General features: G+C 41.5%; 1 protein-coding gene across 25 annotated transcripts in view; it reads left to right on the top strand.

Annotated features, from left to right (window-relative positions):
* Window positions 1–27,674, top strand: part of CELF2 (CUGBP Elav-like family member 2) — a 591,098-nt gene that overhangs the window by 198,466 nt on the left and 364,958 nt on the right. For 5 of the 25 annotated variants that reach the window (XM_070754417.1, XM_070754413.1, XM_070754409.1 and 2 more), the window contains exon 1: window positions 13,487–13,822. The exons of 16 other annotated variants lie outside the window; for them this stretch is intronic. In XM_070754417.1, coding sequence (XP_070610518.1) covers window positions 13,749–13,822 — 74 coding nt within the window. In that variant the 5' untranslated portion in view covers window positions 13,487–13,748. Of the gene's footprint in view, window positions 1–13,341; window positions 13,823–27,674 lie in introns of those variants that run through there. 4 more of the 25 variants (XM_070754415.1, XM_070754410.1, XM_070754395.1 and 1 more) reach the window with 3 other exon arrangements.

Below are 27,674 nucleotides of genomic sequence, written 5' to 3'. Positions count from 1 at the left end.
GTTATTTTTGGGGAAACACAGTAGGAATGATGAGACAAAACTAGTAGTAATAGTAGTGCAGACATAGTAAATAGTTTGACAGTGTTGAGGGGATTATTTGTTTAGCAGATCACCTGGATGAGACAAGAAATCACAGAGAAAGGCATCGTCCCATTTGAAAAACCACATGATTATAGTCTAGTTTCTCGGTCCTTTAAATAGCAGCCGAGTGACAGATTCATTGTAATATCAGTCATGCTACTTGATGCTATACAGTATATTCAATATGTCCATAATTCATGCGCTGCTGAATTTACACTAAGGGTCTGGGTGTGTAATGGCTATGAATGCTAGTTTCAAAATTGCCTATCAAATCTCACCTCAGCAATAAATACACTGTTTTTGGCAGTAAGCCTAAGCATGAGTAGCCTGGAGCATATGTATGGAAATATTTGGGGTTTCTATGGGATAAAGGTGCCTAGAATTTTCCTTTCCTTCCTTCTTTCCTTTCTTTTTTCCTTCCTTCTTTCCTTCCTTCCTTCTTCCCTTCCTTCACTCCTCCCTCCCTCCCTTCCTTCCTTCATTCTTTCCTTCCTTCACTCCTTCCTTCCTTCACTCCTTCCTCCCTCCCTCCCTTCCTTCATTCTTTCCTTCCTTCACTCCTTCCTCCCTCCCTTCCTTCCTCCCTTCCTCCCTCCCTTCCTCCCTTCCTTCCTCCCTTCCTTCTTTCCTTCCTTCACTCCTTCCTCCCTCCCTCCCTCCGTTCTTTCCTTCCTTCCTTCTTTCCATCCTTCCTTCCTTCTTTCCTTCCTTCGTTCCTTCTTTCCTTCCTCCCTCCCTTCCTTCCTTCCTTCCTTCTTTCCTTCCTTCCTCCCTCCCTTCTTTCTTTCCTTCCTTCACTCCTTCCTTCCTTTCCTTCCTTCCTTCCTTCTTTCCTTTCTTCCTTCCTTCACTCCTTCCTTCCTTCCTTCCTCCCTTCCTCCTCTAGTGAACACAGAAAGCCACTTTTATTTTTGCTTAGTCAACTATTGATCCATCCAACTCAGTGTTCCCCGATATTTGAAGTTTCCCCAATAATCTTCTCCAACTCCTTCTCCTCCTCTTTCCTCACCTCCAACTTCTACTCTTCTTCCTCCTTTTCATTCTTTCCTCTTTCTTCCTTCTTTCTCTCTTCTCCTCCCTTCCATTTTCCTTCTCCTGTCCTCGTTTTTCCTCCTCCTCCCATTTCTGTACTTAACATGAGGCCGTGCCAGTGCAAAGTCTTAAGATGTGTTTTAAGTCTTAAACAGCGGTTAACGTTATTTTTTTAACCCAAATCCTGGGCACTTTTCCCCTGGAAGCAAATCCAAGAAATGAAGTAGATTCCCAAGATAATACAGTGGTGCCTCTACCTAAGAAGGCCTCTACTTACGAACATTTCTAGATAAGAGCCGGGTGTTCAAGATTTTATTGCCTCTTCTCAACATCCATTTTCCAATTACAAACCCGAGCCTCCGAAACTGTAACCGGAAAAGGCAGGGAGAAGCCTCCGTGGGGCCTCTCTAGGAACCTCCTGGGAGGAAACAGGGCCAGAAAAGGCAGGGTGAAACCTCTGTGGGGCTTCTCTGGGAATCTCCTGGGAGGAAACAGGGCCAGAAAAGGCAGGGAGAAGCCTCCATGGGGCCTTTATAGGAATCTCTTGGGAGGAAACAGAGCCAGAAACGGTGGGGAGAAGCCTCTGTGTGGCCTCTCTAGGAACCTCCTGGGAGGAAACAGGGCCAGAAAAGGCAGGGTGAAACCTCTGTGGGGCTTCTCTAGGAATCTCCTGGGAGGAAACAGGGCCAGAAAAGGCAGGGAGAAGCCTCCATGGGGCCTTTCTAGGAATCTCTTGGGAGGAAACAGAGCCAGAAACGGTGGGGAGAAGCCTCTGTGGAGCCTCTCTAGGAATCTCCTGGGAGGAAACAGGGCTAGAAAAGGCAGGGTGAAGCCTCCATGGGGCCTTTCTAGGAATCTCCTGGGAGGAAACAGGGCCAGAAAAGGCAGGGAGAAGCCTCTGTGGGAGGAAACAGGGCCTCCACCCTCCCTGTGTTTTTCCCAATCGAACGCATTATTTGCTTTTACATTGATTCCTATGGGAAAAATTGCTTCTTCTTACAAACTTTTCTACTTAAGAACCTGGTCACGGAACGAATTAAGTTTGCAAGTAGAGGTACCGCTGTACTAAGATTGCAATGCCCCCTTTCTAAGCAAATAAACCCAGGGCTGCACGTCTACAAATTTTTCCCACAGCCATGGAGTAGCGAAGTGTCTGAATTTATCCTCGTAATCAGTTTGCAAAAGGAAAACATTGCTACTGCTCCCAATCCCTGAAAACATATATATTTATGTCTTTCCTGGCAAAGAGCCCATTCACAAAGAAATGCCATGCCTACTGGAGATTTCCAAAGCCTGCTTTCTCCATCCAGTCCCCCCCCCCCCCCCGTTATACCAAACAGTTGCTGTTAATTTGATATCTCCTAGGAATGTCCCACAGCTCAGGACCAGTCCCAGACAAAAACTATGTAATCTGGGACAAGAGACAGCATCCAATTTCAGCTCAGGTTTGGCTGTAAATCTGCCCTCTCCAGACACTTAACGCCTTACTGAAGTTTTGGCTGAATGGACAGAAGATTCCTAGGCCAGATTGAGCAAGGAGTGAGATTTGGTTGCAATAATGAAGGTGCATGCATACACCCAGAAGATTTGATCCTTGCAGTGTGTTAAAAAGGAAGACGGATTTCTAAGTCTTTATAACTTTTACATGTTGATATTGATAAATGAATGGAAAAATCAGAGTTGGAAGGGACCTTGGAGGTCTTCTAGTCCAACCCCTCCTGATAGGTAGGTAGGTAGGTAGGTAGGTAGATAGATAGATGATAGATAGATAGATAGATAGATGATAGATAGATAGATGATAGATAGATAGATAGATAGATAGATAATAGATAGATAGATAGATGATAGATAGATAGATAGATAGATAGATAGATAGATGATAGATAGATAGATAGATGATAGATAGATAGATAGATAGATAGATGATAGATAGATAGATGATAGATAGATAGATGATTGATAGATAGATAGATAGATAGATAGATAGATAGATGATTGATAGATAGATAGATAGATGATAGATAGATAGATAGATAGATGATAGATAGATAGATAGATGATAGATAGATAGATAGATATAGATAGATAGATAGATAGATGATAGATAGATAGATAGATGATAGATAGATAGATAGATAGATAGATAGATAGATAGATAGATAGATAGATAAACAAACTCTTCCAACTCTGTTAATCTACAAATCTCTTAAATTGTAGGCCTATTTCCTCCTGTCCTTAAGAGTCGAGAGTTACTGCCTGTTCGTTCTCTCCCTGTTTTGGGGAGAGGAATTCTGATTCGTGTCGACTTAACGGGTGTCCGTACTCCGGTTCCTACCTTACCAGTTGGATTCCTTACACAGAACGCTGCAGGAAATACCTTACACAACTGCCTTTCGGCTCGGTGCTTGCCTTAGACCCATTGTCAGATTCAGTTAAATGTACTTTTCCTTTATTTTTTGTACATGAAAGGGAAAAAGAATTCCTTGCAGCAGCAGGAGAATGGAGAGACGTCAACATTAAGCTCTTTGCAAGGGTAGCCTTGTTACACAGTTTTTCTCTTTCTTTCCCACCCGCCCACCCTCCCTATTTAGAAGGCCTTGCAAAGTGGTTCTGAAATCAAATTAATGACCCGGTAAAACATACATACAATAAACTGCAATCAGAGGGATCAATTGGCAGCAATCCCCTTAAAAAAAAAATCCACAGCCCACGGTTCGTTAGTTAAAACGAGGGCCGGATGGAATCAAAGCTTCAAACTTTATCTACCTTGCAATTATTTTGTGAAGCTGTTTTGGACTAGAGAAACGGAGTGTAGCTTTATTAATGGAAACAAGCTTTATCTACGTAAAGCAACTCGGCTCTTTCCTTTTATCTATTATTCTAACTGGGCTGTGGAAATGACCTCAAAGGAAGAATCTCAGACTGGGCACCTGGAAGGCAAAAGATATCTCAGTCCGTAATGTTTTGGTTGGATCACAGCCAACTCCTCTGCTAAGAGATTTTGAGTCACAGGAGCCAGGTCTGTCCGAGCATTGGAGACCTGTGTGACTATCGGAGGATTCAGACAGTGAAGGGGAAGGAGAGATGGAAGCTGCCGCACGAGTCCCAGTGACCGGTTAGGTCCCACAGAGTTGGCCTTCTCCGGGTCCCGTCGACTAAACAATGTCATTTGGCGGGACCCAGGAGAAGAGCCTTCTCTGTGGCGGCCCCGACCCTCTGGAGCCAGCTCCCCCCAGATATCAGAGTTGCCCCCACCCTCCTTGCCTTTCGCAAGCTCCTTAAAACCCACCTCTGTCGTCAGGCATGGGGGAACTGAATTTTTTTCCCTTCCCCCTAGGCTTATAGAATTTATACATGGTATGCTTGTATGTATGATTGGTCTCTTAAATTGGGGTTTTTTAGATTACTTTTTAATATTAGATTTGTTACATTGTTTTCTTTATTGTTGTTAGCCGCCCCACGTCTTCGGAGAGGGGCGGCATACAAACAAACAAACAAACAAATAAATAAATAAATAAATAAATAAATAAATAAATAAATAAATAAATAAGCTGGAGGTTCTGGAGAGATAGAAGTGGAGGCCCCTGCAATGCCTAGGGAACCCCCAGCTACGGCCTTTTCTGGGTCGGGTGAGGAAGGGGTGATTAATGATCCAATCCTGAATGTGCATGTGCAAAGGATTAGGGGGAGACAGGAACAGTTGCGCAGACGCAGGAGGAGATCTTGGTCACAGCTGAGAATAATAGGGAATTCTGCAGCGTGCATAAAAGGGGAGGCTTGAGGGAGTGTTCATTGCAGGAGTTATCGTTCGTGGTTGAACTGAGAAAGAGAAACACATCCAGAGTTTTCTCTAAACCAACATCCCTACTTTCTTGGAGAAACCCAGCCTTTGGACAATTGCTTTATGAAAGACTGCAGCTATTGTAAAAATAGCGAGTACCCTTGCTTCAGCCCAGTTCAGAGACATTATTTACAAACCTTGGGGTGGTGGCATACAAATCTAATAAGTTATTATTATTAAATTATTATTAATAGTAGATACTAAATAATAAAATTACTGTCAATCTTTTCTTTTGTCTGTCTCCCTTTGCAGCCTACACTGGTATTTTGTCTGGAAGTGAAAACGGGGGGGGGGCATGATGGAAACTTTAGGTGAGAAAATATTATTTGACTGAGGGAGTAGTAGATGCTTGGAACAAACTTCCAGCAGACGTGGTTGCTAAATCCACAGTAGTTGAATTTAAACATGCCTGGGATAAACATAGAAACATAGAAGACTGACGGCAGAAAAAGACCTCATGGTCCATCTAGTCTGCCCTTATACTATTTCCTGTATTTTATCTTACAATGGATATATGTTTATCCCAGGCATGTTTAAATTCAGTTACTGTGGATTTACCAACAACGTCTGCTGGAAGTTTGTTCCAAGGATCTACTACTCTTTCAGTGAAATAATATTTTCTCACGTTGCTTTTGATCTTTCCCCCAACTAACTTCAGATTGTGTCCCCTTGTTCTTGTGTTCACTTTCCTATTAAAAACACTTCCCTCCTGAACCTTATTTAACCCTTTAACATATTTAAATAAACATATATCTATCCTAAAATAAAATACAGGAAATAGTGTAAGGGCAGACTAGATGAACCATGAGGTCTTTTTCTGCCGTCAATGTTCTCTGTTTCTATGTTTCTATTAAAACCCCAAAGATACAAAAACCAGGCATTTGCATTCATTCTAACTACAATCATGCAATCATATCATGCCATTGTGAATGCAAGATATGTATCTGTGCTTCCTTGGCATGAATGAAGGAACCAGCCTCCCTCCTTTCTGTGTCATTCCCTTCTCCTTCTGCTCCACTTCACCCGTTGCATTTTCTCTTTCTTGAAAAACGCCGCGTAGCTGTACAAAACAAGAAAGAAAAAAATAATATCTCAAGACAGCTGAGCTATATTTTATCTCGGAAGACTTGTTTTTCTAAAGTTCCCGTCCTCCAAACGATACATTTTAAATGCACTTGGAATGTAGTTTGGAGCTGGCAATTATGTCAGAACATTCAGGAAGTGTGAAGGTTGTAGATAATTAAATTCTGATCTGCCAGTGCGAGATGTGTCAATCTGAACAGAATTCTTTGAGGGGCTAAGTTCATTTAGCTTCCCTCTGTTTTGACTCTCCCACTTGAAGTCTGGCCATTCTGATCCGAGGTGGGATTCCCACAAGTTCCCTACTGGTTTGCCCATGTGAGTGCGTGCGCATGGTCGCTTCAGTCGTGCACGCTCAACTCGGTTGCGCACGCTCGCTTTGTTTGCATGCACAGCTTCCGTGCAGCGGAGGACTGCTGCCTTCGACGCTACCAGTGTGCCCTGCAAGGTTGTCATGTGCCCACATGAGTCCGCCTCATGTGCCCGCATGAAGTGGGGCAAGATTTGGCTTCTGGGCATGCGCAGCAAGTGAAATTTCATGTGAGGATACATGCACGAGTAAAGATTTCAGCAATTTTCACCGATGTTTTTGCTTCTGTGCATGCGCATGCGCAGCTCCATTTCCTGGATTACCGGTCTTGACTCGACTCTCCTATTTTTCCCTACTGCTGCTGCTGCGTTCCTTGCTTTTTTCCTCTTTCCTCCTTCCTGGCCTCGGACGAGCTTCCCTCTCTCCTGCCCGGCTCCCCTCCAGCCTCACACGACCACCTCCCGCCTGGGGTGCAAGCAGAAGGCGTGGGTGGCAGCATTTATACTTCTGGCAGCACCCATTCGCCTAGCTACCCAGCCTGAGACGGGGGGGGGCAACCCAGGAAGGAGAGCGCGGGAAACTCGAAGCAAATTGTCACCCCAGCGAGCAACACTGGTAAGATTGTAAATCGAGGACTTAACAGTTCACTTGAATGATGATAATAGTTCAAGCCACTCCCACCTGGTCACATGGCTGGCAAGCCACTCCTACCCAGTCACATGACCATTAATCCACACCCACAAAATAAGCCACACCCACAGTATAGCAGTAAACAATTTGGCTGCCCATTACTTCTTATGGGCCTCTGTGACAAAGTAAACCCATTTCTGCTACTAGGTTCCAACTTGAAACAATCTTCATTGGACAATATGAGTCTCATTTTGTTTTCTATTTGTATATTAGCCATTAAAATCCCAGTTTGGTATAATGGTTAAAAGCATCCAACTACAAAGTAGGAGACCGGACATTCTAGTCTTGCATTAGGTTCAAAGCCAGCTGGACTCCTCTCTCAGTCCTCAGAATCCATTTCCAAAATTCAAGCCAAATAATCTGGATTGAATTTTCCAGGCAGGTGTCAAAACTGACTCAAATCCACAAGAAATATTACATATATTTATCCATTAGAACTCATGGATTATAACATGTTTGCTATGGCAATAGTGAAGGTTATGATTGGGCCCAGTACAGTTTGTTTGTTTGTTTGTTTGTTCGTTCGTTCATTCATTCGTTCGTTCGTTCGTTCGTTCGATTTTTTTTAATTTTTTATTTTAAAATATACTTTATTTATAAATAAAGTGATATCTTGTCTTACAAACTTAATTGGTTCCAGGACGAGGTTCTTAAGGTGAAAAGTTTGTAAGACGAAACAATGTTTCCCATAGGAATCAATGGAAAAGTGATTAATGCGTGCAAGCCCAAAATTCACCCCTTTTGCCAGCCGAAGTGCCTGTTTTTGTGCTGCTGGGATTCCCCTGAGGCTTCCCTCTATGGGAAACCCCACCTCTGGACTTCTGTGTTTTTGCGATGCTGCAGGGGAAACCCAGCAGGGGAATCTCAGCATCGCAAAAATGAGCACTTCACTGGCAACGGAAGTCCGGAGGTGGGGTTTCCGAGCGAAGGGAGCATCAGTGAAGTCGCAGCATCCCAAAAACACCGAAGTCCTCGAAACGCCACCTCCAGACCTCTGTGGTTTTGCGCTGCTGGGATTCCCCTGAGGCTCCCCTCGCTGGGAAACCCCACCTCCAGACTTCCGTTGCCAGCGAAACACCCGTTTTTTGCATTGCTGGGATTCCCCTGCTGGGATTCCCCTGCAGCATCACAAAAATACGGAAATCCGGAGGTGCGGTTTCCCAGCAGCGGCAGTGGGTTTGTAAGGTGAAAATAGTTTGTAAGATGAGGCAAAAAAAATCTTAAACCCTGGGTTTGTATCTCGAAAAGTTTGTATGACGAGGCGTTTGTAAGACGAAGTACAAAGAAAGAAAAAAAGGGGGGAGGAGGAAAGGATGAACAGAAGAAAAAAAAGGAGAGGTAAGGAAAGGGGATACAAAATCAAGAGATTTGGAAAAATAATAACATTATACATCATACATTATACATCGCAGCACATATATTTCTTAATATCGTTATAATGTTTCTTAAACAATGTAAATAAACAATATCCTTACTATTACTAACTATATCTTAAATTATAATAGTGAATCTTGCATCTCGTTTCCAATAATTTTATCAATTTCTAGTACGTGTATATATCTATATATGTTAAGTAATAGTAAATAAATGAAAGTATTTTATAAATGGGGAGAGTAAAGGCAAAAGGGTACGAAAATATTAAAGTTTATTTAAAAACAGAGAGATTTAGGGTTCCATTTTTATGCCACCCTTCTCTTTAGAATCAGGGCGGCTTACAACATGTTATCAATAGCACCTTTTTTTTAAACAGAGCCGGCCTATTGCCCCCACAATCTGGGTCCTCATTTGACCCACCTCGGAAGGATGGAAGGCTGAGTCAACCTTGAGCCAGTGATGAGATTTGAACCACTAACCTACATATCTACAATCAGCTTCAGTGGCCTGCAGTACAGCACTCTACCTGCAGCACCCCGGCTCATGTTAAGGCAGTACTAAATTCCTAACTCTCAGAGAAAGGTCTTGGTTTCACCCAATAGCCTGGACACCTTTGGAAATGGTGCCCTTGTAAATATCTCATTTATTTCATTATCCTTGCTCATCTCCTCCCATGGCTGTTTTTCATTGTGTCAAAATCCACATGGCACATTCTGCAAAGCAGCAACTAACTTATCTTTGGTTAGCTTAAATCATTCCACAGGAGCGCTGATGGATTGATTGGCGATGCTGTACGAGTAAATAACTTATTCAGGTTGGTAACAACAGCTAATAAAACTGTATCGTAGGACTTTTTAAGGAAAAATTAAGGGAGCCGGTGTTTTAGATAGAAGAGCCCTGCATAGAACAAAAATGCCCCAGAAAAGCTCTTAATGGTATCAAAGCTTCATTGTTGCATGAATTTATTAAGTATATTTCGGCTAATTTAGCCAATTATGTTGGATGTAACAATTCTCCACATCCGTTCGTACAAGCAAGTGCATATGGCAATGTGCAAAAGTACATTAATTTCTATTTTTCTCCCATTCTATGAGCTAGGCTAAAGGGCTTGTAATTTTAATTTTAATTGGTTGATTGATTGGAGGCTACATCCTTAGTTTTTCAATGCTTTTGAAGGCACTTCGAGTTGTTTGGTTTTTTTTTTACTTCAATGCTTTAATTTGATTGGCTATTTCAGGTGCATAATTTGGGATTTTAGCATCCCAGTGACAACAGATCAAACAAGGGTCAAACAAATTTCCGTTCAAGCGAAAGGCTACAGGACTAGATTGAAACAAGCACAATATACAGGAAGGTTTTTACCGCTCTTTCAAAAAAAAAATAGTGTTACTTTCAGCCTACGTTTTGAAATTACGTAATGTTCCCTGCAATTCTATAACCATGTAATCATGCGGAGATAAATTTGCCCAGATGAAGAAATGCAACGTTGGTGGCGAATTACAGTTTAGTTGAAATTGTTCTATTCATCTATAGCGTTAAATAACTGTTTTGAAGGTGGCTGGTTTTTAAACCAAATAAAAAGAGAGAGGGGGAAAAATATTTTCCTTGAAGTTTTCAGCTAATCTCGTACGTGTCTGGCAAAAAGCACAGGGATTGTGAACCATTGTATAGTTATTTTGATTAGGAGGGGTGAAAAAATTATATAATATTTATATATATATATAATTTTCTAAAAAGCAGTTTGCTGCATTTATGCGAAAGAGAGAGACATCTGCTTAAAATAATGATCCATCTCATTATTAGAGCCTCATTTATTATAATGATTCGCATAGGATTTCTGGTCCTTCATGATTCCTTGTTATATCTATGTCTATGTCTATGTCTATATCTATATGTCTATATCTATATCTATATCTATATGTCTATATATATCTATATGTCTATATATCTATACAGTATCTATATCTATATCTATATGTCTATATCTATATCTATATATCTATATCTATATCTAATACTGTGTTCAGTTCTGGAGACCTCACCTACAAAAAGATATTGATAAAATTGAATGGGTCCAAAGACGGGCTACAAAAATGGTGGAAGGTCTTAAGCATAAAACGTATCAGGAAAGACTTAATGAACTCAATCTGTATAGTCTGGAGGACAGAAGGAAAAGGGGGGACATGATCGAAACATTTAAATATGTTAAAGGGTTAAATAAGGTTCAGGAGGGAAGTGTTTTCAATAGGAAAATGAACACAAGAACAAGGGGGCACAATCTGAGGTTAGTTGGGGAAAAGATCAGAAGCAACATGGGAAAATATTATTTTATTGAAATAATTAAACATGCCTGGCATAAACATATATTTATCCTAAGATAAAATATAGGAAATAGTATAAGGACAGACTAGATGGACCATGAGGTCTTTTTATGCCGTCAATCTTCTTTGTTTCTATCTATCTCCATATCTCCTGTCTGTCTGTCTGTCTGTCTGTCTGTCTGTCTGTCTGTCTGTCTGTCTGTCTGTCTATCATCTATCTATCTATCTATCTATCTATCTATCTATCTATCTATCTATTTATTTATCTATCTATCTATCATCTATCTATCTATCATCTATCTATCTATCATCTATCTATCTATCATCTATCTATCATCTATTTATCATCTAACTATCTATCTATCTATCTATCTATCTATATCTTCTATCTATCTATCTATCTATCTATCTATCTATCTATCTATCTATCTATCTATCTATCTATCTATCACCTAACTATCTATCTATCTATCTTCTATCTATCTATCTATCTATCATCTATCTATCTATCTATCTATCTATCTATATCTTCTATCTATCTATCTATCTATCTATCATCTAACTATCTATCTATCTATCTATCTATCTTCTATCTATCTATCTATCATCTATCTATCTATCATCTATCTATCTATCTATCTATCTATCATCTATCTATCTATCTATCTATCTATCTATCTATCTATCTATCTAATCATCTATCTATCTATCTATCTATCTATCTATCTATCTATCTATCTATCTATCTATCTATCTATCTATCTATCTATCATCTATCTATCTATCTTCCTATCCTGTACCAGAATCAGCATTTACATCCCATGCAAGCAAAACCATAAATTAGTGGATCTGAAAGAACCTTTAATGACAGCCATATTATTTTTTTTTGTAGAATTAACAAGTTTCTTCTAAGAACATTATTCTCATTATTCCAAGCAGTAAATGCTAAAATGTTCCCAGACACCAGGACTAATACCATACATAACAAGTTTACTAGATTTTTCTACCCAGCTACAGCTTGAATGATACGGTTTCTGAGTTTATTATCCATGTTATAACCGAGGGTGCTAAAGAAAGGCATTTCAGTGTGGCCAAGTTCATCCCCCACTCCCCCCCCAAAAATGCTGTCATCTTTTTGAGATCAATCAATCCATGACCACTTTCCCTTCACTTGATAAAGACGCCTTTGATTGGTGTCCTGATTTCTAAATTTCCAGGAAGCTGAGTTTTGCAAAAGGCTGATGCAGTCACACAGTGAAATGAACCAGTTTGATTCTCTCTCTCTCTCTTTCTTTCTCTCTCTCTGTGTGTGTATGTGTGAGAGAGAGAGAGAGAGAGAGAAGGAGAGAAGGAGAGGAAGGAGGGAGGGAGAATGGGTGAAGAAAAAGCTTTCTGAAGAAACATTTTTATTTTTCCAACCTTTTAAAATTCTTCCCCTCGGAAGGTTCCTCTTGCAGAGTCCTGATCCCTGAGCCACTAGTCCTTCAGTCCTTCCACAGTTAGTTTTGTCTTGAAAACCCAACCTAGAGAATCAAAATTCTTCTTCTTCTTCTTCTTCTTCTTCTTCTTCTTCTTCTTCTTCTTCTTCTTCTCTTCTTCTTCTTCTTCTTCTCCTCCTCCTCCTCCTCCTCCTTCTCCTTCCTCTATACATCCACTTTCACTTTCCCTTCTCCCCTCTCTTCTTCTCCCCCTCCCTCTCCTCTCCTTCCTCCCCTTTAACTTCCCCTCTCCACCTCCCATTTCCCCTCCTTCCTTTTCCTCCTCCTCCATCCCCCTTCTCCTTCCTCCTTTTTCCTTGTTTCTACTTTTCCTTCCCCTTTCCTCTCCTTTCCTTTCCCCCTCTCCTTTCTCCTCCTCAATTTTTCCTCTCCTTCCTCCCTTTCCTTCCCTTTCCTTCTTTCTACTTTTCCTTCCCTTCTCCTTCCTCTTCCTTCCTTTGCCTCCTCCTCCTTCCCTCCTTCTCCTTCTCCTTTCTTCCCCTCCGACTTCCTCTCTCCTTTTCTTTCCTCCTTTCTCTTCCTTCTCCTTCCTCTCTTCCTCTCCTCTCCTCCCTTTCATTCCTCCTCTTCCCCCTTCCTCTCCCTCCAACTTCCTCTCTCCTTTTCTTTCCTCCTCCTCCTCCTCCTTCTTCTCTCCTCTCCTCCCTCTCCTCCCTTCTTTCTTCCTCCCCCTTTTCCTCCTTCCTCCCCCTCCAACTTCCTCTCTCCTTTTTTCCCCTCCTTTCTCTTTTCCCTCCCTTCCCCTTCCCCTTCCTCTTCTTCTTTCCTCTCCTCCCTCTCTTGCTGCTTCTTTCCTCCTCCTCCTCCTCCTTCTCCCTCCCTCCTCCTTCTCGTTCTCCTTTCCCCCCCTCCAACTTCCTCTCTCCTTTCTTTCCTCCTTTCCCTTCCTTCTTCTTCCTCTTCTTCTCTCCTCTCTCTCTCTCGTCCCTTCTTTCCTCCCTCTTCTCCCGCCCCTTCTCCTTTCCTCCCCTCCAACTTCCTCTCTCCTTTTCTTTCCTCCCTCTTCTTCTCTCCTCCCTCTGGTGCGTCTTCTTTCCTCCTCCTCGGTGCCGGGCTGCCTGTCGGAGAGGGGGGGAACGTCCGGGGCGCCAGGGGTTAAAATCTCGCTGCAGTGGGGGGGGGGGGAGCAAGCGAACTCCGCCTCCCGCTTCCCCCGCACCTGGCGCTGCTGTGCCGACAGTTGCTGAGCGGCGGCGTGCAGAGCGGGGCCGGCGGAGGCGAAGAAGCGGGGAGAGAATGTGACCAGTGGCGGCTCTCTCTGTTGCCTGGGGAGGCCGCCCGCACCTGCCGCCGGAGCCTTCGTCCCTTCGCCCGTCCGTTTCTTTTTTCTGGCCCGAGGAAGAAACAGAAGAAGGAAGAAGAAAAGAAGGAGGAGGAGGAGGCGGAGAAGGCGCGCGGGAATAGCCAGGGGAGGGGGGTTGCCTTTGATCCCAACCAGAGAGAGAGAGAGAAAGAAGAAGAAAAAGAAAGACAGGAAGCCAGGGAAGAAAGAAGGGAAAGAAAGAAAGAAGGGAAGGGACATGACTTCTTCATTCAAGCTGGATTTTCTGCCCGAGATGATGGTGGACAGCCGCCTGCTCGTTTCCGACAGGATGTAAGTACTTTGATCGCCCGGCTGAGAGCTTTGGGTTTTTACCCCCCACGGGGGTCTCTCTTTTTGGGGTGGGTGGGGGGTTGCTTTGAGGTTTGCTCCGTCAACAAAAGCCCTTTTTTTCTTTTGCATTCTCTTTCCCACTCTCGCCCCTTCCCCAGGCAACTTGAGCGGGGTCGCAAGCGGAGGGCGTTGCGAAAAGGCGTTTTTAAAAATTATTTTATTGTTTGATTTGTATCCCACGGAGCCTTTCCCTTCGTCCCTGGCAAATGTCTTTTTCTGGGTTTTCCCAGGCGCCTGTGTGATGGGTGTGCAAGATTGACTCTCTCCCTCCCTCTTTCTGCTTCTCTCTCGTATGTTTCTCTCTCTCTCTCTCTCTCTCTCTCTCTCTCTTTCTTTCTTTCTTTCTTTCTTTCTGTCTTTCTTTCTTTCTTTCTCTCTCCCCCCTCCCTCTGTCTTTCTCTCTATGTTTCTCTCTTTCTTTCTCTCTCTGTCCCTCTTTCTTTCTGTCTCTCCCTCCCTCCCTCTCTCTTTCTGCTTTTCTCTCTGTGTGTTTCTCTCTGTGTGTCTCTCTCTCTGTGTTTCTCTCTCTTCCTCCCTCCCTCTTTCTGCTTTTCTGTGTGTGTGTTTATCTCTCTGTCACTCTCACTCTCTCTCTCTCTGTTTCTCTCTGTCTTTCTCTCCCCCTCTCTTCCTTACTCCATCCCTCCCTCTCTCTTTCTGCTTGTCTCTGTCTCTCTCTCTCTCTCTGTGTGTGTTTCTGGGTTTCTCTCTGTCTTTCTCTCTCTCCCTCTCTTCCTCCCTCCCTCCCTCTCTCTTTCTTTCTGCTTTTCTCTGTGTGTGTTTCTCTCTCTCTCTCTCTCTCTCTCTCTCTCTCTCTGTTTCTCTCTGTCTTTCTCCCTCCTTCTCTTCCTTCCTCCCTCCCTCTCTTTATGATTTTCTCTCTGTGTGTTTCTCTGTGTGTGTGTGTGTGTGTTTCTGGGTTTTCCTCTGTCTTTCTCTCTCTCTCTCTCTCTCCCCCTCTCTCTCTCTTTCTGCTTCTTTCTCTGTATTTTTTTTCCTCTGTGTGCATTTCTCCCTGGGTTTCTCTCTCTGTCTTTCTCTATCTCTCTCTTCCTCCCTCTCCCTCTGTGTGTGTGTGTTTGCGCGTGCATTCGCCCTCCATTCCACCCCACCCACCCCCCAGCTTTGACTGCCTCTTCTCTCTCTCTCTCTCTCCCATCTACCCCCCCCCCCCAAAAGCCCGGAATGTTTGATGGGTAACGTATCTGCTATCAGGAACGTCGCTTCTAAAGATAGCTAGATGGGGTGGAGGGAAAGAGGGGGGAAGAGAGAGAGAGAGAGAAGTAGGATTTTTTAATTCTACTTAAATGATGGGCAGGAGCGCATGGAAGGGGAGGGAAGAGACCGGGAGAGAAAAAGAAATTTTGCAAAAGAGCCCCCCCCCCCCAAAAAAAAAGGGCGTGCTTTTAAAACGCGGTCCTAGAGATAGCATCCCTTGGGCGTCAGCAACAAAAATGTATTTATTTGGTTGTGGGGGGGGGATCGGTTCAGATTTAGGAGGAGGTGAAAAAAAACACACACCCAACAAACAGTAAATTAGTTATGGGGATCAACTTCCCAGCCAATGCAAAAGAAAAAAGAAAGAAAGAAAAAAAAAGGGGGGGGGGATGACCTGGGTTGTGTGTGTGTGTGTGTGTGTGTGACAGTGTGGAAGATAAATTAGACCAGGCAATTTGACCCCGTTCTTGATGCTGCAGAACGTAGAGTGTTGATTATTAGGAAGGTGATTCCTATACTACTTGGGAAAGGAAGGGCGAGATCTGTTGAGAAAGGTTGTCTGCTGGCATTTGAAGGAAACTAACAGGGCTGGGTCCCCTCCCCTTTTGGTGTTGTTGCTGCTGCTGTTGCTGTTGGTGGTCTTTAAAGTTTGATGCATGGGAGGCCAGCCCTTGGTGAGAAAAATGCTATTTCTGAGTCTTCTCAAAATAAGAGAAAAAAGCCCTGTTTTTTAAAACCAAACAGGGGAGAGAGAGAGATAATGAATGAGTGAGAGAGAGAGAGAGAGGCAGAGAGAAGGAAAGAGAGGGAGGGAGGGAAGAAGGGAAGAAGGAGAAAGGGAGGAGAAAAGGAATGGAGGGAAGAAGGAAGGAGAAAATGAAGGAAGGAGAAAAAGAAGGAAGGAGGGAGGGAGGGGGAAAGGAATGGAGGGAGGGAGGGAGGGAGGAAAGGAAGGAAGAAGGAGAAAATGAAGGAAGGAGAAAAAGAAGGAAGGGAAGAAGGAAGGCGGAAGGAGGAAGGGAGGGGGAAAGGAATGGAGGGAGGAAAGAAAGGAAGGAGGAAGGAGAAAAGGAAGGAAGGAGAAAAAAGGAAGGGAAGAAAGAAGGAGGAAGGGAGGAGAAAAGGAATGGAGGGAGGGAGGGAGGAAGGAAGGAGAAAATGAATGAAGGAGAAAAAGAAGGAAGGGAAGAAGGAATGAGGGAAAAAAGGAATGGAAGGAGGGAGGGATGAAAGAAGGGAATGAGGAAGGAGAAAAGGAAGGAAGGAGAAAAATAAGGAAGAGAAGAAGGAAGGAGAAAGGGAGGGAGGAAGGCAAGAAGGAAAGGAAGAAAGAGGAAGGAGAAAAAGAAGGAAGGAAAGAAGGAAGGGGGAAGGGAGGAAGGAGGAAGGGAGGAGAAAAGGAATGGAGGGAGGGAGGAGGAAAGGACTGAAAGAAAAAGAAAGAAAGAAAGAAAGAAAGAAAGAAAGAAAGAAAGAAAGAAAGAAAAGAAAAGAAAGCCAAACCATAAGCTTGTCCTGACAGTTGCTGTAGTTATTATTATTATTACAAAATTGAGTTCTTGGACAAGATATGCTTTGGAAGGGAAAAAGGGAATAACACTAAATTAAACTTTGCGCATGGTTCTCAAAATGACAGTTTGGGTATTTTACTGCTCCTTCACATGATCTAGTCTTGGTCACACTGTTCCGTCCATTCAGAGTTACAACATCTTGATTCTTCCCCCATGCCCCCCCCCCTATGCCTTCCCCCACCACCCGTGGCCAATGGCTTCTCAAAAGCATTGGATTTCTTCTAGTTCAAAGAGTCTTGGAGAAGAGCTATTTCTGAAATAGCCATCTGTTTTAGCAGCTGCAGATTGCCAAGTTATTAAAAGCAGGGGGGTTGGAAGAGAGTGAAAATTCTTATTTAATAACAGCGATCCTTTCTTTCAAAAATGCATTGTGGAAAATGCATCCTTGATAGTACCCTTATGGGGGTTTTTTTCCCCAAGAGTCCAAATAATCCTGCATTTAGGTTGCTGAGTTTCTTCAAATTGATATTTTAAGGGGGTTCAGATTCCTTGTAAGGTTGGCTAGAATTTTGACCAAACGGAGAGTTGTTCATTATCTTTCATCCATGAACAGAAGATAAAAACTCTCCGTTTTTATGAGTATTTTATGTAGTATTTATTTGTTTGTTTTGTCAAATACATATTGCTGTCCTACAAAGATATAATAATATTCATATACATGATGCCAGTTAAAAAAGAAACATTAGGACAGGGGACGGAAGGCACTGTGGTGCATTTATAATAGACGGAGCATCGAAACACAAATCCTTGATTTTTATATCCTTCCACCTTTGCTTCGGCTAACACAATTTTCTTTCCAGCTCTCAAGTTAGTCGTAAAAGAAGAAGAAGAAGAAAAAGATAATGGCTAATAAACCTTTCTGAACCTTGCTGGTCTCTCTATAGCGGTTTGTGGACGGCCGATTTCAATTGATGGAAATGCTTTCTTAATTGAGCCAGGGCACCACATTCTTCCAAAATCCATTTTTTCTCAGCCTTTGGTGGTGTTTGAAAAGATTTCTCAAGAAACCACAGTTATTTCAAAGCTGTTATTATGGCCGGTTGCACAGTTAGCCAGATGTTTTGGATGGATTTGGAATTTTTGTTGCTACCGGCATTGTTGTTATTGTTATTGTTGCTATCTATAATTGTAATCACAGAAGTCAGTTGTTTTGCTGGATTTGGCTTATTATTATTATTATTATTATTATTATTATTATTATTATTATTATTATTGACTTACAGTACTCTCATTCTATGCTGCCAGTTGAAAATAAGGCAAAGTTATATACTGCTCAAAAAAAATAAAGGGAACACTTAAACAATACAATATAACTCCAAGTAAATCAAACTTCTGTGAAATCCAACTGTCCACTTAGGAAGCAACACTGATTGACAATCAATTCCACATGTTGTCAGCACATTCAACTTTGTACAGAACAAAGTATTCAATGAGAATATTTCATTCATTCAGATCTAGGATGTGTTCTTTGAGTGTTCCTATTATTATTATTATTATTGTTGTTGTTGTTGTTGTTGTTGTTGTTGTTGACTTACAATACTCTCATTCTATGCTGCCAGTTGAAAATAAGGCAAAGTTATATACTGCTCAAAAAAATAAAGGGAACCCTTAAACAATATAACCCCAAGTAAATCAAACTTCTGTGAAATCCAACTGTCCACTTAGGAAGCAACACTGATTGACAATCAATTTCACTTGCTGTTGTGCACATTCAACTTTGTGCAGAACAAAGTATTTAATGGGAATATTTCATTCATTCAGATCTAGGATGTGTTCTTTGAGTGTTCCCATTATTATTATTATTATTATTATTATTATTATTATTATTATTATTATTATTGTGTATTTTGCTCTGATAAAGCTTTTCCTCTGTTTCACTGCAACCCTGCGGTGAAAAAACACAAACTCTATCTGTGGCAATTCTTCTATCTTGTCTCTTTGTAAGGTGTGTGTGTGTTGATCTTATGTGATCTCATCATAACCGAATTTACTGAAGAAGCTGCAAAGATTGGTCCTTGCTTGGATCTGCCACCCAAAAAGGATCATTAATGCGAAATGTTGGTATCCACTAGGAATGATGGCCGGAGAAGGAACTTTGGAGGTTTTTCTAGTTGAATAAAAACATTTAGTAACCAAATGTGGACTAGCTAATGGAATTGCACTGTTTAAAATAACTTTTATGAAATTGATTATGAAAGCTTGTTTGCATGTTCATTTGGAGTTGTTTATCTGGGAAAGTGTTTACCTGGGAATGTCTGGTCCTTGAATTTAAATTAGAACCGAAGGTTGTTGTGCTCGAAGGATATGATGGCACCTCATGCAGGAAGCCTTTGAAACCAACCTTATCGGTTATTTATTTTATTTTATTTAAAATAAAATTTGGATCTGTATGCTGCCCAACTCCCGTGGGATTCTGATGGAGAATGTGTGCTGCCTGATTGCCCACGAAGGATCGTTACAATCCTGTTTGTCCTTGTCAGTAGCCCATCACAGTTGCCCGCGATGATACCCAAACTACACACACCAGATCTCTCTTCCTTAGGGTCCCTGTTGGGTGAGTTTTTTTTGGAAATGCTGAGGTTTTCTTTCTATGGAAAGGCACTAAATCTACTTGAATCACACACCCCTCCATGTGAAAATTCATACAACGGGGATAGAAAAGGAAACAGGGACAAGACTCCAAGGATCCGTAAATTTATTTCATAAGCTGGACCATGGAATATGATCTATTGTGACAGGTCTAAATGGTTTTTTTTTAAATAAAATAAAATAACACGAGACGGACGGGAAAGGGTGGGGTTGATGTGATGACCTGGTTTCTCACTGAGTTATATTTTTTTAAAAAGGATTTTTTGTTGCTGGGTGGCAATGCCTAGGTTTTCGTTGACGGGCAGATAAATTCGGATCGCCTTGAAATCCTATGGAGTTTGAATTCCGTGCTGTACTGCTCAAAAAAAATAAAGGGAACACTCAAATAACACACCCTAGATCTGAATGAATGGAATATCCTCACTGAATATTTCATTTGCACAACAGCCTGTGAAATTCATTGTCAATCAGTGTTGCTTCCTAAGTTCCTAAGTTTTGATTTCACAGAAGTTTGATTTACTTGGAGTCATATTCTGTTGTTTTAAGTGTCCTCTTTACTTTTTTGAGCAGTGTATTTCTTTCAATCCTTTGACACTTGATTTGCAAGCCCAGATTTTGGGAGAATTTTTTTTTTAAAAGTCAGGTCTTCTCTTTTTATCAGTTGTGGGTTCATTTTTTGCCGGGTTAATAATATTCCTGTTGGGTGTGCAGTTTTATGCTGGCTGCATAAGCATCAAATAAGATTTCTGTGTTCTAATACTTGTTTTCCTGGGTTTTGACTTGGGTGCTAATTCTAAAGGTATATGCGGGTTAGTTCTCCCACCACCACCATCCAAGAGGTAGCTACTGCCACAGTCTGGGCAAACTAAGCAGGACAAGGAAGTCTATAGGTGGGGTCTTGTGCAATACCAGTTGTAATCCTCAAACGTGGTCAAGAAGAAGTGGAATTCCCAATTATATGTCCTTGATTAACAATGCTCACTCGGTGATGGCGTCTTGGCCAAAGATCCCAAAACCTGTAGCTGGTTAGAAGCACTGTCCAACCTTATTTTGGGAGGTTGTAGAGTCAGGTTCTTCTACGTCCATCAGAGTTGACAATTACATCCCTCCTGATCCCATTGATTTTTTTAGTGGCATAATACATAATAATACAAAACACATAAGCATTGTATTGGCAGTTCTGTGTTAGCAAAAACTTCAGAAGAGAAGGGGTAGTGGTTTCTGACAGTCTGAAAACGGGTGAACAGTGCAGTCAGGCGGTAGGGAAAGCAAGTAGGATGCTTGGCTGCATAGCTAGAGGTATAACAAGCAGGAAGAGGGAGATTGTGATCCCGCTGTATAGAGCGCTGGTGAGACCACATTTGGAATACTGTGTTCAGTTCTGGAGACCTCACCTACAAAAAGATATTGATAAAATTGAACAGGTCCAAAAAAGGGCTACAAAAATGGTGGAAGGTCTTAAGCATAAAACATATCAGGAAAGACTTCATGAACTCAATCTGTATAGCCTGGAGGACAGAAGGGAAAGGGGGGACATGATCGAAACATTTAAATAGGTTGAAGAGTTAAATAAGGTTCAGGAGAGAAGTGTTTTTAATAGGAAAGTGAACACAAGAACAAGAGGCCACCATCTGAGGTTAGTTGGGGGAAAGATCAGAAGCCACGTGAGAAAATATTATTTGACTGAAAGAGTAGTAGATGCTTGGAACAAACTTCCAGCAGACGTGGTTGGTAAACCCACAGTAACTGAATGTAACCATGCCTGGAATAAACATAGATCCATCCTAAGATAAAAATACAGGAAATTTTAGAATAGATGGACCATGAGGTCTTTTTTCTGCCGTCAGTCTTCTATGTTTCTATGTTTCTATAATCCATTCATAAGAGTAGAACAGGTCAATGTAGCCTCGGAGCTGGCCTTCATCTTTTCTATGGTTGCTTCGGATCAATCTGGGCAGAGTCACATTGATCCAAAAAACCACAATCTTTTGCTGCTTAGAGGGATGGGAGGAAACATCTGCACGTGTCAATTGTAGGTGCGTATGATGCTTCTTTCTTTATTAATGTGGCTCAATCAAAAATAGCTTGGGAAAAAAGTGGATAAAGTCACCACATTGTTGAAAAAAAATCAAGGGAGCAGAAGAAGGAATAATCTACAAACAGATATACAGTATAGCCAGATGTTTTAGGTATGTAGTCCAAAGGTGCTTCCAAGATGGAGAATTAGATTAGATTAGATTAGATTTATTGGATTTATATGCCGCCCCTCTCCGCAGACTTGGGGCGGCTCACAACAATGGCAAAAACAGTACATAGGGACAAATCTAATATTTACCAATCTAATTACAGTTTTAGGTTAAAAAATTCATAAAAGCAACCCCAATATATATAAAAAACAAGCACACAATCAACCATATACCAAAACAACATGGGCAAGGGGGAGATGTTTCAATTCCCCCATGCCTGACGGCAGAGGTGGGTTTTAAGGAGTTTACGAATGGCAAGGAGTACCTTACTCAGTGGATACATCGTAGGTATCAAGCTACTTCTTGCATCCAGGGAGAAACATTGCCTGCCTCGTTGATTTATTGCAAAGGACCAGAGTGACAGATCGCCTCTTCGTTTAATGTCCCATTGATCTTAAAGATGACCGTGTTATCTTAAGCAAAGTCACTTAAATCAGATAAACATATTCTGCCGCCTGATTTATTTTTATTTTTTTACACGAAGGCTACCTTTTATCTTGGGCAGGTCCACGGGTCCACAAACATGCTTATTTATAGAAAAGAGTGGGTTGTTTTGGTTGAAATAACTAAAAAACAAAAAAGCACCATTATGTACCTGCCACATCCGCGGTTGGTTCTGGGTGAGATTGATTGCCGTCTGCGTTTATAACCACAGCTGTTATCGATTTTGAAAAATGGCAACCTTGATAACCGACTTGGGTATTTGGACAAGATTTACTATTGGAGACCAAAGGCTCCAATCTCTTTCCATCACCATTACCACTGCAAGCTTCTCAAGTCCAATTCATCATTGGCAAAACGGGATGGAGTTTACTGCTTCAGCGGTTCAAAATTGCAGTTATCGAAGTTGGATATTGCATCGGAGAATATCATGAGGCTTTCGAGATACCCCTGGAAAGAAACAACCCCGAGCCCTTCATTGAAAGGAGTCTTTGAATTTCTTTGCCTTATCTCGAGATGGATCAAATTCTTTCTCTCTTTTTTTCCCCCATCCGTCCCCTAATCCTAATTACACAGCAGTCGACAATGTATTCGTGGGGATGGCAAATTTCCCTCTTACAATATTAGCAGGACTAGAGGAGTTAATTCATCTCTATAGGATATGATTGTCTGCAAAGCATATTTCTGGAGGCGAAAAATCTGCTAGAGATTCCTTTGGAACACAACCTTTGTAGACTAACTGCAAAGCTGAAATGTTCAAGTGCATATAAATATAGTAAAACTGCCAAACAGGCATTGCAAAAAGACTTCGATAATCCCTACATATACAAACACAAGCACGCACACAGCGAGCGAGCGAGAGAGACACACACAGAGAGAGACTGTCTCTAGTGCCTATACAGTATTGCTTAAAAGAAAGCACGTCCCTTGTTATCAGCTGTTGTTTGATTTCTGGTTTCTTATCGCATGTATGTAATGTTCGCATTTTGGCAGACAGTTCTATCATTGATCCAGGTAGCTGTATCTTTTCAAATTGTTACCTATAAATTGTGGGTTAATCGCTTATGTTTCCTTTATCGGCCATTGATGCAATTCACAAGAAAGAAGATTTAATATATAAAATGCGTGCTTGTGTATATATGTAATGGAAATTAAAAGTTTAAAAATGGATTAGGTATGTCATGGTAGGTAGGTAGGTAGGTAGGTAGGTAGGTAGATAGATAGATAGATAGATAGATAGATAGATGAGAGGATTCATAGATGGATAGATGAGATAGGATAGAGAGGCAGACAGATAGGATGGATGGATAGATAGATAGGTGATAGATAGATAGATAGATAGATAGATAGATAGATAGATAGATAGATAGATAAGAGGATTAATAGATGGATAGATGAGATAGGATAGAGAGGCAGACAGATAGGATGGATAGATAGATAGGTGATAGATAGATGGATGGATAGATGGATGGATGGATGGACGGACGGACGGATAGATAGACGGACAGATAGACAGACAGTCAGACAGACAGATAGATAGGATTAATAGATGGATAGATGAGATAGGATACATAGGCAGACAGATAGGATGGATAGGATAGATAGATACCGGAAGGTAGGTAGGTAGGTGATAGATAGATAGAGAGAGAGAGAGAGGCAAGAGATGGGATAGATGAGATAGTATAGTTAGATGGATGGATGGATTATAGAGACAGATGACAACAGAACCTTCGTCCTTTTTCTCTTCTTATAATTGTTATACAATAACAAGTTCCACAGTGTTGATTTTACTTGGAATAATTACTACATTCCCAGAAGGTTATTATTAATAATCATTAGTATTATTGATAATGGTGCTGCCACTGTAATTATGAATCTTTGTGAATCTCAGCAGAATAAATAATTAAATGAAATGAGCCACTGACTTATAAACAAATGAGAGGAAGGGAGAAAACATATGAGATTAGAGGAAATTGGAGGATCTTTTATTTTTGCAAAAAAACCACCAAAAACCCAGCACTTGTAATATTTTGTTCGCGGTGGAATTGCATTGTTTTTACAACATAACCATTTCCACCTATTAAATGCACGCCATCTTGTAATCATCTCGTTTTTTTCGCTTGTTTCCCCTTTCCCCAAATTAAACCTTAAGGATTCACAGTGTTTATTTACTTTAATTTTTTTTAAAAAAAAAAATGTTGTAAATGTTCTTCTAAATATTTCAAAGTGAGATGCAGCCTTTTATCTAATAGCCTGTTATTTTATAGTTGATTTTATGGAGGCAATCAAGCACCGTAATTAATCCTCAATGTGCTTTAAATAGATAGATAAATAAATAAATAAAAGTGCCGGAAAAGACAGAATGGGGAACAGAATTCAAGTAGCTCTTTAAGAATTCATGCAACGTGAGAATTGCACCGTATAGTTCCGAAAACTGATCTTCTCGATATTACAATAGGAAATTGATGCATCATCAAATAGAACGACGATACCAAAAATCTGTGATTCTGTTCTGAATGTGTACGCTTCGCTTTCGGTTTAGATTTGATCTGATTATTTCTTTTTTTCTGATGTTTCTGTGTCATAGATTTGGGAATGGGTTGGTCGAAGTGATGGGCAAACATTGTAATGAGAATGGAATGGGAAGGAAGGAGAGGAGATGGAAAGGAATGGAATAATAATAATAATAATAATAATAATAATAATAATAATAATATAAAGCCCTTCATGGCATTGGACCAGAATATCTCTGGGACCGCCTTCTGCCGCACGAATCTCAGCGACCGATTAGGTCCCACAGAGTTGGTCTTCTCCGGGTCCCGTCAACTAAACAATGTCGTTTGGCGGGACACAGGAGAAGAGCCTTCTCTGTGGCGGCCCCAACCCTCTGGAACCAGCTCCCCACGGAGATCAGAACTGCCCCCTCCCTCCTTGCCTTTCGTAAAGCTCTTAAGACCCATCTCTGCTGTCAGGCATGGGGGAACTGAGACATCTCCCCTGGGCCTATATAGTTTATACATGGTATGTTGTGTGTATTCTTGCTTTTAATAATGGGTTTTTTAGTGAATTTTAAATTATTAGATTTGTTACATTGTCTTTGTTATTGTTGTGAGCCGCCCCGAGTCTACGGAGAGGGGCGGCATACAAATCTAATTAATAATAATAATAATAATAATAATAATAATAATAATAATAATAATTTAATAATAATTTATTAGATTTGTATGCCGCCCCTCTCTGAAAACTCGGGGCGGCTCACAGCAGCAATAAACAATGTAGAACAAATCCAATAATTAAAACTATGGCTAAAAAAACAGACAATACTATCATGGTATCACAACCATATATAAATCTTACTAGCCAAGGGATACGTCAATTAACCCATGCCTGTTGACATAGATAGGTTTTCAAAGTCTTGCGAAAGGTGAGGAGGATGGGAGCGTTTCGGATCTTTGGGGGGAGTTGATTCCAGAGGACCGGGGCTGCCACAGAGAAGGCTCTTCCCCTAGGTCCCACCAGCCAGCATTAATTAGTCATCGGAACCTGGAGAAGACCGACTCTGTGGGACTTTATCGGCCACTTGGATTCGTGCAGCAGAAGGCGGTCCCGTAGGTATTCTGGTCCGATGCCATGTAGGGCTTTATAGGTCATTACCAGCACTTTGAATTGTGACCGGAAACTAATCAGCATGGAATGGAATGGAATAGAATAAAATAGAGTGGAGTGGAAATAGATATGGAATGTAATGGAATTCTTTATTGGCCAAGTGTAATTGGCTGCACAAGGAATTTGTCTCTGGTGCATAGGTTCTCAGTGTACATCCAAGCAACAAAAGGATAAATCATAACATGCAATCTTAAATCATAAATTACAACCAACAAAGTAATAGTCATAAGATACCGATAGGAGCAGGTAATAACAGGGTAATGTAGATAGGTAAGTAATGAGAAAGAAAATAGTAATACAGCCCTGCTACGTGGGTGAATACCGCACGAATCCCAGGGGCCGATAAGGTCCCACAGAGTTGGCCTTTGGCGGGCCCCAGGGGAAGAGCCTTCTCTGTGGCGGCCCCAGCCCTCTGGAATCAACTCCCCCCAGAGATTAGAACAGCCCCCACCCTCCTTGTCTTTCGCAAATTATTCAAGACCCACCTTTATCGCCAAGCATGGGGGAGTTAAGATATTCTTTCCCCCTAGGCCATTACAAGTTTGTTTGTGTGTATGTTTGGTTTTACCATAAGGGTTTTTAGTTGTTTTATTAATTGGATTGTTACACGCTGTTTTTTTTATCATTGTTGTTAGCCGCCCCGAGTCTGCGGAGAGGGGCAGCATACAAATACAAATAATAATAATAATAATAATAATAATAATAATAATAATAATAATAATAATTATCCATAGACATAAGACAGGGCCCTGGGAAGTTGGTGCTCAGCTGAGTGATGGCACAAGGGGAAAAAACCCTGTCTTTGTATCTTGATGTTTTGGCATTCAGTGTTCCCTATAGCGGCATTCAGTGGGGAGAAGTTTAAACCATTTAGGTCCTGGATATGAGGGGTCTTTAGATATTTTATCAGTCCCCTTTCTGACCTGTGCAGTATACTGGGCCAGGGTATCTATGAGACCGCCTTCTGCCGCACGAATCCCAGTGACCGGTTAGGTCCCACAGAGTGGGCCTTCTCCGGGTCCTGTCAACAAAACAATGTCGTTTGGTGGGACCCAGGGGAAGGGCCTTCTCTGCAGCGGCCCCGGCCCTCTGGAACCAACTCCCCCTGAAGATTAGAATTGCCCCCACCCTCCTCGCCTTTCGTAAGCTCCTTAAAACCCACCTCTGCCGTCAGACATGGGGGAACTGAGATATTCTTTCCCCCTAGGCCCTTACAATTTTATGCATGGTATGTTTGTTTGTTTGTATGTATGTTTGGTTTTACAAATAAGGGTTTTTTAGCTGTTTTCGTATTGGATTTACATGCTGTTTTGTATTACTGTTGTTAGCCGCCCCAAGGGGCAGCATACAAATCCAATTAATAATAATAATAATAATAATAATAATAATAATAATAATAATAATAATAATAATGGTCCTCAATGGAAGGTAGATTGGTTGCAAAAGGTAGGGGTTCTTTTCCCCCTGCAATCCTAACAACCCGTTGTTATCTGTGCCTGTTTGGTTGCTGTACCAAACCAGACAGTCGTAGGAAGTACAAATGACAGACGTAATAATTCCTTCACAGAATTGTGCATCAGCAGCACCTGCAGATCACCGCAGTTGTCTGAAATGCTCGAGGTGTGAGGATAAGGAATTATGTTTGCAATTTTTTTTTTTAAAAAAAATACTAATTAGAACCACAACACTGGCCCAGTGGAGCATTTGCGGGGTGATTATTGCTGTTTCGGAATGGTGACTTTAATTGCTTCAGCCACTATTCCCATGATCGATACTTGGGGTAAAAAGAAAACACTTTATTTTAATGCAAGTTGTTGAAGCATTTTGGGCAAGACAGATCACACAGTGAATGGAGGTAGCGGAGCGGATTTGCAATGGGTTTACACCAGCAGTGTGTTGCTATCAGTACGGTACGGTCAGTGAAGGACTGGTACTGGAACGGTCAGGTATGCAGAACCAGTAGAAAGATTTTCATATTTTTTTTTCATTTTTTCCCTTCTGGGCTCTGGGAATGTTTTTCCTAAATGAGGTTCAATGTATATAATGTATATAATTTTAGAA

This window comes from Erythrolamprus reginae, chromosome 6 (assembly GCF_031021105.1).
Source record: "Erythrolamprus reginae isolate rEryReg1 chromosome 6, rEryReg1.hap1, whole genome shotgun sequence".
NCBI classification, from domain to species: Eukaryota; Metazoa; Chordata; class Lepidosauria; order Squamata; family Dipsadidae; genus Erythrolamprus; species Erythrolamprus reginae.
Note: the sequence above shows the minus strand (reverse complement) of the source record. Positions and strands in the feature narration are given on the sequence as shown.